The 14178-nt window shown below is 35.4% G+C and overlaps 1 protein-coding gene across 2 annotated transcripts in view; it reads left to right on the plus strand.

Annotated features, from left to right (window-relative positions):
* The first annotated feature begins 10056 nt into the window (after nt 1-10056).
* The window catches only part of LOC108747531 (loricrin), a 6741-nt gene continuing 2619 nt past the window's right edge, over nt 10057-14178 (plus strand). For both annotated transcript variants that reach the window (XM_018485091.1, XM_018485092.1), the window contains exon 1: nt 10057-10370. In XM_018485091.1, coding sequence (XP_018340593.1) covers nt 10286-10370 — 85 coding nt within the window. In that variant the 5' untranslated portion in view covers nt 10057-10285. The remainder of the gene's footprint in view (nt 10371-14178) is intronic.

Raw genomic sequence — 14178 nt, forward strand, 5'->3', positions numbered from 1 at the left:
ATGGCGAATGTGGCGTGACTTTCGCTTTTCCTGCTGTATATTCATCTGTGTCTACTGCTTTGTCGATGCCGTTCATGCTGTTCGCTGCTGCACGGTTGCTATATACGCTCGCCGTTTCATGGCATGCCTAAACGCTGGAAAAACTACACAGCGTGGCACTTTCCTCTCGGCGAGAATGAGAAACGCACTTGCAAAATGCTTGTGCTAACAAGGATGGAAAACCTGCGTCTCGTCCCCCCGATCGTCACCGAAAGATGCACTTACGTCACGACTTGCTGCGTTTCTGTACGGTATGGATTTTTCTGAAGTGGCTAAAAAAAATCTAGCCGGATCTGAAAATAATTTTAAGGGACCGTCAAAATAAAAATATTATCACATTCCTAAGAAAAGTGATTGCTCAATTTGTTTTTCTTTCTTTTAAGTAACGATTATATTTAACGAAGAATATCTTCTTGATAACAATCTGAAAATATATTTATTTAGAAATTTTAGAAAGACTCATTATTGTATACTCAAGACATGAATTTATTTTCTTTTGAAAAATATTATAAATTGATTGAAAAAGGTTTATACGTATAAAGCAAATTGAATTTATTTTAATTTAATAATCTTGACTGAAAATATTAAACTCACTGGATCAGAGAATACTTTGAATAAATTTGATGCTTATGATGAACGTATAGATCTATGAACTTTGGAATATTTGAATACATGTATTTTTCTATGTAGTTAGAACTTCAAGCATGATAAGCAATGCTACAAAAAGTTTTGACATTCTAGCAATCAGTTTGAACGTTTCACATAATAATTTTTGATAGTCCAATAAAATTACTTTCAAACCTGTATCTAGCTAAATTTTTAGATGCTTCAGCAAAACTGTGTGCATACTTTTGTGAAAAGTATGAAGTCGCACCTACGTAGCCCATTTCTCTTCAGCAAAATTGTATAATCTCGGCGTTGACGTTAAATCGAGATTAATCTAATTCAGGCCACACTGCAGCTGAACTCTTTCTGATCGAACTGATTCTTCGAACTATGACCCGGTCTCGCGGAGATTCGTGCATTGCTAAATTCATAATGTGAAATTATACCTGATTAATTTGAGTTATTTTTAATCATTTCTAAAGTCGCTTTTGCTCATATTCAATATATCGTTAATTTGATTAAAAAACAATGAAATTAAACAATTTATTCCAAGAAAATGTATTAATTAAATTTGACACAAATATTTAAGATGTTAGCATAAATGTTAGTTACTTTAAAACTTATACTATCGGAATAAATTGATTTACATTTTAACACACGAGTGCAAGTTAAAAATAACAAAAGGTTCTTTTTCGAAGAAAGTTCTAAACTGGTATATCCTACTCTGTAGTATATAATAAATTGAAATAAAACAAATATAATTTGTAATGTGTGCAACTTATTATACTCCAGTTTAGAATTTTCTTTGGAAAAAAGAACAGGCCTAAAATGTTATTTAACTCAAAGAATTGGATTATCATTGCTCCTTTGTTATCTAACAATAGGTCTATTTTTTATTGTTGCACACTCGGAACCAATGCAATAAGTTGGAAGTAAAAACAAACGTATATTTCACTTCAATTTATTGCACTGTGTGTATATAGAAAGTGCAGCAATAAAAAACAGACCTTATGTATATCTAATAATGTATATCCAACAACGTATATCTAATAATTACGTAAAACAAAGATATACTATAAGATCGAGAATGCCGAAATTTATTTCGCGACACAGGAGAAATATCGGTAACTGGCATATAACGAAGTTGGCAAGGATTAATTCGAACGTCAGCCTCGCGCCGGTCCTCTAATTTACGAACGCTATAATTGCGGCGTGGATAAACGCGAAAAAAATCCATTCGTGGAACCTCATTGAATAGCTGTTCTATAATCTCGCGCGGCCATAGAACTCGCCGCCGAGACCGAACGCAAATTGCAGACCGCATCCGATAAGAGCGCGTCTCTGTGTGCGATCACTGATCATGAGATACGATCCAGCGTCTCTCGGAGGATCCTCGAAATGCAATCGACCGCGACTAGCTGCAATTAATCGGATTTGTTACTCGCGATAATTAAGGATAAGTTAATGAAAGACTGTGTTAATTAAAGGCTGACGAACGATACACGGAACAAACGGTGTTTGTATCGAATCTAAAAATTTAGGTAAATACAGATTTAAACATAATTTTGTTGAACCATCAAAATAATTATGTAGAAAACTCAAGTACGATGAATAATGTTGCAAAAAGTTTTGACATTCTAGTTGGAATGTTCGTGAATCAATTCGCTAAAATAAATTGTTTTTTTTTTGTTTTTGCAAAAAGATTTGAATCGCCCCTTTTGTTAAAAGTTTTTCACAAAAAAAATCGAGCCAAAATACCCTTTTCATTTGGAAAAATCGATTTTTCGCAAACAAAAGAGAGGCTTGAAATCATCTTTTTTTCAGGAAGATCGATTTTCTTTCTAGACATTCGAAACATCCCTATATTCTAGCAACCAATTTGAGCGTTCTTCATAATTTGAATAAGTCAACAAAATTATTTTCAAACCTGTGTCAAGCTAAAGTTTTAGATACTTTAACAAAACTATTCTTTCCATATGCATAAAGTAAATACGTAATCTTGAATTTACAATAAATAATTAAATTTTCGAATTTAAAAGGAAAAAAAGGTATACACATGAAAACTTTCGTGTCGTAATATAGTCATTATTTAGGAAAAAGATGTTTAATATCCTATAATCTACCATATATATTATTACCATATATGAGATCAGCATAGCTTTTACGAAGGTAGTTTTCCCGCAAAGATGTTAGTTTCTACCGTTTACGTTTCGTTTTCACTTATCGCCGTGACGGATGAATTGTTGTTTCAGTGACGTGAGGTATCTTCAATTGCGTAACAAGAGATCCAACTACCGTCATCGTGAGAAAGGGAAATGTCGAGAATTAACGGCTCGCGCACGAAGGTAAATTAGTCAATTTTCCTATCATAAATCAGACTAATAATGATGCGTCCACGAGACTTTCGCGAAAGGTTCAGCCCGCATTGTAAAGTTAAATTTTTAATTACGCTCATCCCGACCGATGCGTGACGTTCCGCCGGGAATGCGGAATATCTGATCACAATCAAATTGTTATCAGTAATCCAAATGTCAAAGCGGTTATAAAACATTCAAAAGACAGAAAAACTAGGCAAAAAATATGCACTTCCTCATCATTGCAAATCTTCCCTTCAAATGCAATATTCATTGCATCGATTGAATAGCAAGAAGAAATTTTTTTTATTTATAACTTTTTAATTAGTAGAAAATGTTTTCTGTTACATGACTGTTGTGTTAGTTTAAATCGTAATATCGATTTATCATTAAATTAAACTTGATAATATATATATGCAAATATGAATTCATTTAATTATAAATATATCTTTTACGTTTATATCAATAGAATCGGCAGATATCGTACATAAAAAAATTAAATAATTACTATCGATGAGCAGATTGATGCACATTGTAAGTTGATATTCGATTTGTAATCTGATTTTATAATTTGATTGAAAAACAAAAATATTCGTAAAATTATAAAGAAATATTTCATTTATGATATATACGTAGGTATAATATACGTTGCACATGAATTTTTCTTCCAGATAATATATTCAAAAAAGCTCTATATCTGTCTATAATATTTTCTGTAATATTTTTATAAGTATGCTCTTAACTTGATTTTTTAAATTATATAAAGATTCTGTAAATCTTTTAGAGTAAATTCTTAAAGACTGAAATTTGATTAACTCTTTTTCAAGACTGGCTCAATTTTCACGAGATTCCACTCCAAAAAAATTTAAAGAATGTATTTTATGCAATATCTTATAAATACAACAATTTTTTGGATCCATTACAAGTTAAAATAAAAAATAGAAAGTTTAACTCACCAACACACGAAGCGCAGCAGCGGAGTTATGATACGGTCGCGTTCCTCTGTAAAAAATAAAAAATATATATATACATCCGGATTACAACATACATCCGAAATATTTCGAAAACGATTTTTATCGCATTGAGCTTTTCCCTTTTTTAAATAGAAATAAATACTAAATAAAAACAAATATATAAATTTCAGGAATTTCAGGATTAGATGATTACCGTGAGTAAAAACGAATAGTAAAAATAAAAAACTTACTCACCTCATGCTGTCACCCGATACCTCCCCGGACCTCCCCCTCCTTCTCTCTCATTTCTTCGTTGTTACTTCGTGACACTCACTTGCAATTGCAAAGACGGCAATTGATTACGATCACGCGCCGATTATTAGAACATGACGATCGCGCGGCGTTTTGCGCGGCATTCCCGAGGTTAGGTTAGATTTTCTTACTCGCGGGACACGATTGATTATGATCGTACGCGCACTGATCGTCAAAAGACTATTTTGCGCGACATTCCCAGTGTCAATCGTATAGATTACGTTTTGACGGAAGAATAATATGAGAATAATATGAGAATACGCGAGCGATGAATGCGACGCGACAATACCTGCAAAGTACGTCTCGCGGAATGACGCAACAGACCTCGACTCGACTGACGGAGCGAATTGAAAATCGCGCGGCCAACTTCATGCGGAACTCATCGCGACGGTGATGCGTCGGCTTTTGGTCGCAACTTTCGCACTTTGATTGACAAACAGTACATTGCTATTATTTCAATGATTATTGTCTCGCATGCGCGTATTACGACGCACAAAAATAAACATCCGAAAATTGACAGTATAATAAGTTGGCTACGGAATGCAATATCTAATTGAAGATAGTTGCCACTGCAGTTGCCAAGTCTTCGAAAGTTATTAATAGTTCAGGTATAATATTGGACGGTTTTTCTATATTTTCTTCACAAATAAATCACTCGGGAATTCTCCTAAACTTTTTGTACCCCTAAAAATCTCTCAGTAAAAAGAAAAAAACCTCTGAAATTATACTAAATTGGCAACACTAAATGTAGCTTTTCATCAGAGGCTATTTTTAACTAGATAGTAGCCCTTTATTAATTGTTCGCGTAATAAATTCTCGAACCCAGGCAAAATAACCCAGCAAACAGTAACTAACAATATCATAAATGTCATAAGTTATAATTTACGACGTAATAACGCAATATAACATATAACAGTTATATAATATGTAAGTTTACTGTTGAATAGAAAATTATAATTGTTATGTTACTGTTAGTTGATGCGTTTGCTAGGAACTCACGATAACATTAAGGTGCACTAGAAAAAATATTTTATTCCATGAACCAAAATTCCGCTATAACAACAAAAAATTGGTTGAAATGTACTTAAAAGGATTTAAAAAATGTACAGAATAAAACTATTTTATATAAATTGTTTAAATTTTAAATGATGTAAATAAATATTTTTGTTATTTTTTCCTGGAGCAGAAAAATGTTTTTTATAGAAGCAATTCAATTCTTTTGTTGTACGTATAAACAAAATATTTTATTATTCTTTAAAAATACATTTATTTGCTTAAATAACTTCGCTGAAAGTAAATTTTTCTTTCTAGTGATATATCAAAATAAATCGTAAATAATTGAAAAGTGACTTTTAGTAATTATTTTGGAGCCATTTGATATCATTTTTGATATCATTTTAATGTTATACACTGAGAAAAATTTTTAATTGAAAATATATGAATCAGAAAATTCTGATCATATCAATCAGAATTTTGGTTACCTCAATTAGAATCATAATTACACTTTAACCAGAAAATTTTAATATCCATTTTCAATCACAATTCCAATTAATGCAATCAGGTTCTTTCCAGTGTGATGATTTGTGTTCTGTATCTCGTTGAAATATACACTTTGTGAATCATGCGTGTCGATAGAACGCTATCATCCAATAAAATGCATTCATTTATTGGCAATCAACGATCTATCGATTCAATAATCATGGATCGCGCATTTTTGCAGCATCCGTGATTTGCAATGATCGATCAATCTGGCAAAACGAGACACTCGGCCGGAGTGCGATCTGATCCGATCTGCATTAGCGCAACGTTTGTCATAGCCACATAGCTGCGCGCATCTCGAGCCTCGCTCGTGTTATTGCTACACGGGCGATAATAAATCGTCGATTTAGCAAGCGGCGTCTCTTTCAGCGTTCTCTTTCAGCAATCGGTGAGAGCAACGTCGTAGGTGTCGGGACCGTTTCGTGAAGTTCGCACACGCACGATGAACGGCGGAGATTCCTCTCCGTGCGATTTGTCATACGCGCGCGCTAATTGGACTACTGATGATCCACCTGGTGAAACGCTGGTCGTTGATAGCAATTGTCTGTTTACAAATAACACTTCTTACGAGAACCGATTGCCAGCCGGAATTATAAGCGCGATTTGCAAATGAGGCTGTGTGGAGAATTTACGAAACTCTCGGCGATACATTGATCTAATCCTTCAAGTCACCTAATTGATGTCTTTGTTAATGTATATGTAGTTAATGGAAACAGGAATTTTTTGATTAGTGAGTATTACAGGGGATTAATAAAATAATATAAACGTTTAAGAAATATATTGCGTACTTGTTCTATTAATAAGAAATTGGCCTATTTATTTATTTATATTTAATATTGATTTTATTCTTGTTGGAATGGAATTATGTTTGAATAATGTAGAAACTACTGCAATATTACACTAATTTTTATTACTTCCTGCTGTTCTGTATTATTATCTGTTATACAGAATAACAGGAAATAATATTTCTTATTATTTCCTATTCTAGATTATTATATATAAATAACAGTTATTACTTTTCTATTATAGAATAATAGGAAAGTAATTGCTATTATTTTCCTGTTATGCTTCTAGTAAAATTGTAATTGTTTGAAGGAAGAAATCTGTATCCCAATCTCTGCTCTTTAAAACCACAAATACTTGAATCAGGTGATTAAATTGATCAGAAAAGTATTAAAATTTTAAAGAAGAATAGGAGATAATTTTGGACAGTGAGAAGAATGTTTTTATTAATAAAAGGTTGATCTTTCATTTGTTTTTAATACACATTCTGTCCTTGTTGAAATAATCATATACATAATATTTGAGTTGTTACCATCGATATTATTAGATACTCATATTAGAGAAGAAAATTTTCTTTTGTAATATTATAAGCAATTAAAAAATGTTCTTTTGAAAAAATAATACAACATTCCATTAGTAATAATAAGAATCTTATTTTAGATCGTACATGTAATACAAACTAGTAATTAAATGCCTATACTGGTCGAAGCTGGATCTTTATTCCATTAATAACAACTTATACATGGTGTTACCATGTTAACTTATACATATTTTGACAAAGATAGATGTATTGGAAACAAAAATGGGCCAACCTCTTATTAATAAAACAAGTAATATTATAAATAGCGTATTAATAAGGAGGAATTCATGTTATTCTGTATTTAATGACATAAGTATTAAAATCTTTTCGCGTTCCAATACATTAATTTATGTCCCCGTATTTGATATATTACGCTTAACATATTTGATATATGATGTTTGGCTTCTAACAATAATTACTAGAAAGCATTAACTAAATAAAGAAAAAAATGTTTCACACTCATGATTTATTTATATCGCTTATTAATCATCTTATTAGTCATCAATCTTTCCATCAGCGATCGCGCGAATCTTTTTTCATCAATGAGCGAGCACTATACGTTCCAATAGGATTCTCTTTTCATCATTTTGTTCCGCGTGTGCTATTAAGTTATTATACTCTGGCCGCGTGTCGCAACACTGTACTTCCAGCTATAGGAACGGGCAACGAAACGGAACCCAAATTACGAGAACTCCCGCTATTAAAAATTATTGATTATATTATACGTATATTATACGTTGCGTCACTCGCGTTTAGGGCAACGAGCGGCACCTGCTGCGCTTATGCGAGTTCAAATCACAGCGCGGAAAAGAAGCAGGGACCCCAGCGTAAGATAATCGCGTGCGAACAAGAATATAATGCACGCGATGCAGCCACGAAAAGCGTATCTCTCGTATAACGAACACAAGATAGTCGTTTCAGACGTAAAAGAAACAAAAACACCGGACTTCTTCAGCTCCACGTTTCCCTCTCATACTCTCTTCGGTGAACTTTCGTTTCTTCTTCGCGTTCGATCGATCATTCCTTTATAGTTAATGGTCTTCCTTATGTGCTGTATATGGGATGCTTGAACAACGTTGCGCACGCAAAGATTTTTCTCTCAGTGTTATAAACTGGCGTAATGTTTATATGCATTTTTTAAGTTACAGCTCGAAATGCATCAAGAAGCGTTGGCGTATTGAGAGACACGTTCGCCAGATATTATTTTATACTTCCAGCTTCACCTTCCTCGTCTTTTTAGGACGGCTGCTTGAAATCGCACGTCGCCGCGAAACGATCTACACGTACATCATCGACGATACCGTCATTTTCACGCCTTCGTATATGGGCAGATTGTGTCCTCGGCCTAGAAATCATGGTCACACTCCCAGTATCTATACGGATTACAGCGTAACGTATTTCGAATGAATTGTTTCTCGAACATCGTCTGGATATCCCAGATCGACATTCATACACATCTCGGAATTCGTTTTGTACAATAAAATTTGTTGCGCTACCTCAAGTTCATTTTTCTATAGAAAAATTCTCGATTGTTCAATCACACCAAAAAGTCTCTCTTTATATCCATTTCTATCAATGTAAATTAACTTTAATCTCGGTTTAATTTATTCTCTATTTTTTTTCTAATTATTAAAATTAAAAAGAGATAAAAAAATAAATTAAACCAAGAAAAGTCAACTACATTGATAGAAACAGCTTTAGCTAATATAAGACTTCGTTAATTTACATTATTAATTGTCCTAAATCGAATTGAACTCATTCTTCTAAATATTGTATTTAATTTTGTAACAAAATCGATCCTCTCGTTGATACCAATTTAGAACGACAGATATTAACGATAGTGTGATCCGTTTGTATCCTTCGTCGATTTAGTTATCTAGTTTCTAGTCGACAAGTGGGCTTCACGGGTGAAGCTGAGCGTGTGACGAATAACAAGCGAGCAATTTTCGATCGCACGTTTTCTGCTTACTGATGGTCCTCATTGGACTTACTTTTCGGAGAAAGGACTTAGAGGAGTGACGTGATGATTTTCGAAACTTCACTTAGATTGCTTGCGAAACAAACAGCTCATCCCGTATTCATTATGTACTTGCTTTTATTGTGTACTTGTTACAAATGCCAACAATTCCATTTCGTTTCTTTAATATAGAATTTTTCTACGTGCAAAATATGATTTTATGAAAGAGTTTCACGCGAAAAATGTCGAAAAACCGTCGGCCTTCCAAGATATACAATATTACTACGCGTGAAATCTCTTTGAAAAATCCACACATTTCTACGTCTCGTTAAATTCGGAGCTTATTCGACATTCCCAGTTTTACGATATCCCCGAATCGTCAAACGAACCGGCTGAACGCGCAGCACTTTTTTACGCAGAATATTTGATGTCCATCCGAATCGCTCCAGTCGGATCGCTTGCACGAGAGTTCACGTGCTCGAAAGCTCGTGCGCAATGCTACGTTACTCTCGCTGATCGCTCTCCTCGAGCGGAGCCAGATGACACCAAGGCCAGGCGGTGCGAGATTTCTCGCAGCGAGAACGGCCGAGAGTTCACTCGCGGAGAAGAGAGCGAGAGAACGTCGTCCGAGACGAAAAAAGGGCCCTCTCGTTAACAGCCTGACCAGGGTCAATCACGAGCGGGAGACATCCCGTTGCCTGATCCATCAGCAAACCATTAGATCCTTTAGTCCCCACCGATATGCAATTCCTGAACGAGGCCCCTCCAAGATAGTCTCGTCTCCTTACGTCCTCCCCCCACGTCGGCATTTGCCTCCCACGTTCTCCGTGGAGTCTCACCTGGTCGGTAGCATCCTTCTGCACTCCCGACGAGGACTTTCTCCGAAAGACGGCCAACTATATAAGCGAGATGCACGCTGTTTGAAGCACGTTAGACGAAATCGCACGGGTGCGTCGAGCAGGCCACGTCGAGCCGCCGCGCCCCGATTGCATCTATATTTTTCCATTCGTAAGTTCACCCCGCATATATACGCGACGGTAGCTTGGGAGAGAAAGAGGGAGCGACAGCACTTTCGTTCGTACGAAACGGAAATTCGTGCATGTGACTCGGCCCCGAGGAAGACGCCACAGAGACCTCCACGAGACTTCGATCGCCGGGGACCATGAGGCCCGCGAGAAGCTGGGCCCCGTTGGCAGTGACCGCGCTGGTCGCGACGGCTCTACTGCTCAGGCCCATCCACGCCGATGGTAAGATCTGAGAAGGGTCCTCCACGTCCATCCAATTATCCAGCGTTAATTCCTTCTAATTCTTTCTCCTTAGGTCTGTTCGTTTTGGCTGAACTTTTGCACCGGTTTATTTTTCTACCTTTTCTCTCCAGCAGAAAAGAAGAGGAAGAAAGACGAACTGGAGCGAAAGTTGCAGCCAAAATAAACAGGCTTCCTGATTCTTGAGATTCCTGTATGTACAGCACAGATTTCCGAGGAACGTCCTAAACACATCCAGCGGATGTCTTTACACTGGAAATAATTATCTCATGTCAACAGCATTATTTTAATTGAAAATAATTTTATTACAATTTTTAATAACACTAACGAAACAAACAGGTCGTGCTCTTGTTTCAATAGAATTTTTATTTATTTTATTAATACTATCGTTATTAATGAAATTATTTTCAATAGAATGCTGTTGATGCGGTTTTTTTTTCAGTATGTATATATATATATACTCTGAATATTTTAAGGATATTCCCAGGATGTTTCTCGGATAAAGTGTGTTGTATGGGTTGCTCTTCGGGTTTTTAAATTTGGAACTTAAACTTGACTTACGCGAGTTTTTTTACCGGTGATGAGAAAAAACGATATGCATTACTGTGATATGCAGAGTAGAGGAATGCAACTGAACATGGAATTAATCTTACAAAGAAGAAAAGCTTTCGGAGTCTGTTAATCTTTTATGGGATGAGACAGTTTTCTTATATTAAGATGAAGAGAGATCTTATGAGTATCTAATTATTCTTTCATGTTCAATGGAGTGAAACAGAAAGGGAAGAAAGAGAAACATGAGACGACCATATTAATTTTTCGCGGGAGTAAAAGTAGTCTTAAGAAAATCGCGTGTCGGAATTCTGCGTCGGAAAGCGAGATAAATTAACGACTTTGAGGGAAAGAATGTTTTTATAATATTAAAGTTGCTCGCTTCACGTTAGCATTCTAGCTCTTCTTTCTCACGCATTTTATAATAGCTTATTAAATTCATTGTAGTAAAAAAAAGGAGGCATTAAGGTAAAATCTCTCGTCGCTGGCGCACAAGCTTTCAAGTAACGTCTTCGGTAGAATACAATTTAGAAGGGGATGCGTTATAAGAAACACATTGTATGTCAATATAAATAGTAATTTCACGGTTAAAGTACGCATTACGTAGCGAGCGCGCGACGTAACATTTTTACCTCAATGAATGCCGCCACGACGGATCTGTAATTTGTCAGCTTGTCGGAAAACTGATTAGAAAGTCCACTGTTGTCCCGCAACGCGTTGTAATATGTGAGTAAAAAAAATGGAGTTTGCGCGACGATTCGGCAGTTTTCACTTTCGGCTATTAAAACACGTTGAATCAGATTTTTCATTAAAATTATAATCAGCTCTTTGAATTTAAATTTTAAAAAATATAAGTAAAAAAAAATGCCGGTGAAAAATTAAACTTCTCCATATATTCCCTGCCGCCCTAAATCGACATAACGAAGTGTTTAATCAAGAGATAAAGTTAAAACGTAGTTGATTGAGCGTTAAATCCTGATAATCAAATTCTCTGTGTTTTCAAGCGTAAACATGTTATAAGTCTCTCTTATTATATACCTGCTTTAAGTTCTGATTAAAACGTTTCATTTTTTTATCTCTCGAATTAATTTATGTTTCCGGTTAGGTTCAAGCGTGCCTGTAGGCGTATTACTTTACGCAGTTTCATCACACGCCATCGGTTAATTATAGGAAAATCTTTAATAACTAGCATTTTTTTCGTCATTCAAGCAACGAGATGTTTTTACATTATGGATTATCTTAATTTATTCAACATTTTTTTTTTTTTTTCAAGTTTACTCGATCACTCGAGCGTTTTTCTCTCCCTCGAGTAATGCAGGCGATTTTGTGAAATTGGGACGCATGAAAAAGTAGAAGCCCGTGTGTGCACCGGGCTTGAAATAGTCAAGTATTAGGGAGACGCGAACTATCGGACGGAGCATCTCACAGCAAATTACCCATGGCGTGTTGGGATCGTTGTATAAATCAGAACATTATCAGGTGCGATCTAGCGTAATCTAACTCGCGCGAGCGTGCAAGCCGAAACTTCACCGCGATTGTTCCGATTTCGATTTTAACACGTGTAAACGTCACGCGCCCACACGCGAGTCATTGTTTAAATGCCGCTCGTGCGTTGGCGATTATTGCGGTGCTTCGCCAGCGGTTGTCTAATGGGAAAATGTTTTAACAAATTAGTTTCTCAAAATGAAACAATTGATAAAGCGGAGTTTAGTTTTTATTTCACGTTATATTATTTTGTCGCGCTTTTTACACGTCCATTTCTTTGTTCTATTTTAAAACTTTGTTTTATTTGTTTTTTTTTTACTGCGCGCCTTTCGTTTCGATTCGCTTTATTTTATTCCATTCAATTTTTATATGTCACAAAGTGAACGTAATTTTCTATCTGTTACCTTTTCAGCGCTGTTCAAGTTTTCAGCCGTATGAATTATTTATCTCTCTTAAATCGAAGCGAAAGCTTTAATAAATTCCTTTTTGAAATCTCGAGAGATTAAATTGAAGAAATTAAATTTGTTTAACCCGTCATGATCAGATGGAATCAAATTGAGCCCAAAAAAAATTTTGATGTTCTATATTTTTAATTAATGTATCTCTGGTTAATGTAATAATCGATCTTTCATGCAATAATATTTCACACTTCTTTTTTTCAAAAATTAAAATGGCTTCTTTTATTTCCCAGGATAAATATTTTTTTCGAAACGCCAACTATCGCACAGTTTTTTTTTTCTGAAAATCTCATATCTCTGTAGATAATCATAAATTTTTATAAAAAAAAAAAAAGAAATTTAAAAAAATTATAATCTTTCATTCGTTTTTCAAAAACTTTTATTTCCACAATTATTTAATTTGTCAAAATTAAAGTCTTTATATAGAACCGTATTTCTATATTCTAAAATATTTAAAATATACTCAGTAATTTTTGTACTTCAAAGAACAAAAACTGTGAATACGCGGCAAAAATGCGTTGGGGTAATTTCAACCCGGTGAGCATTACACTCTCAAAACTATCGGTGTGGCTTTAACATTATGCAATATCTACATATAATTCTCACTATATTAATATCAACACCAACATAACATGGATTTAACATGAGTTTTAAATCCACGCCATGATGACGTTAATATAAATACAAGGGGTTATAAATCCACTCATGGCGTAATGTTAACACCATGACGGTAAGAACTATACACCGTATGATGGTATTAAAGGTACGTTAGATCCACACTGATCTTTTTGAAGGTGTACGGAACTTTCAAGAGATTACAAAGGATTAATAGGTAGGAGAATAGCGAATCGCTGATCCGGGATTAATTGGCGTACTCGCCAGGTTTCAGCAGACGACTGTTGACCCGCCGAGCCGGTCGTAAATGATACCAGCGATGAATCGCTTCTTCAACTGTCGGAGCATCACGCTCGCGCGATAAATCAATCGGACGCGCTGTTCGCGTTCCGGCGCATCAGCCGCGATGAAAGCGAGCGTGACTCAATCGGCGCGTCAACGCGTGCTTAACAAATAAAAAAAAAAAAAACGCTATTATTGTGAAAATCCGCGTCGGTGTTTCGACTGTACGACACAAAGCGTCTTGTAACGACTGTCTTACGACGACTTCACTGATGATGATAGCGCGGAGCAGATCAAATCCCGCGATAAGAAATCGTCACGGTCTGATTACGACTTCCGTGAAGTCGGTTTAAAATACTATCGCGAACATAATTCCCTGACTTGGTTGCGAATTTTCCTTT

Source organism: Trachymyrmex septentrionalis, unplaced genomic scaffold, assembly GCF_001594115.1.
Source record: "Trachymyrmex septentrionalis isolate Tsep2-gDNA-1 unplaced genomic scaffold, Tsep1.0 scaffold2, whole genome shotgun sequence".
In the NCBI taxonomy this organism is placed as follows: domain Eukaryota; kingdom Metazoa; phylum Arthropoda; class Insecta; order Hymenoptera; family Formicidae; genus Trachymyrmex; species Trachymyrmex septentrionalis.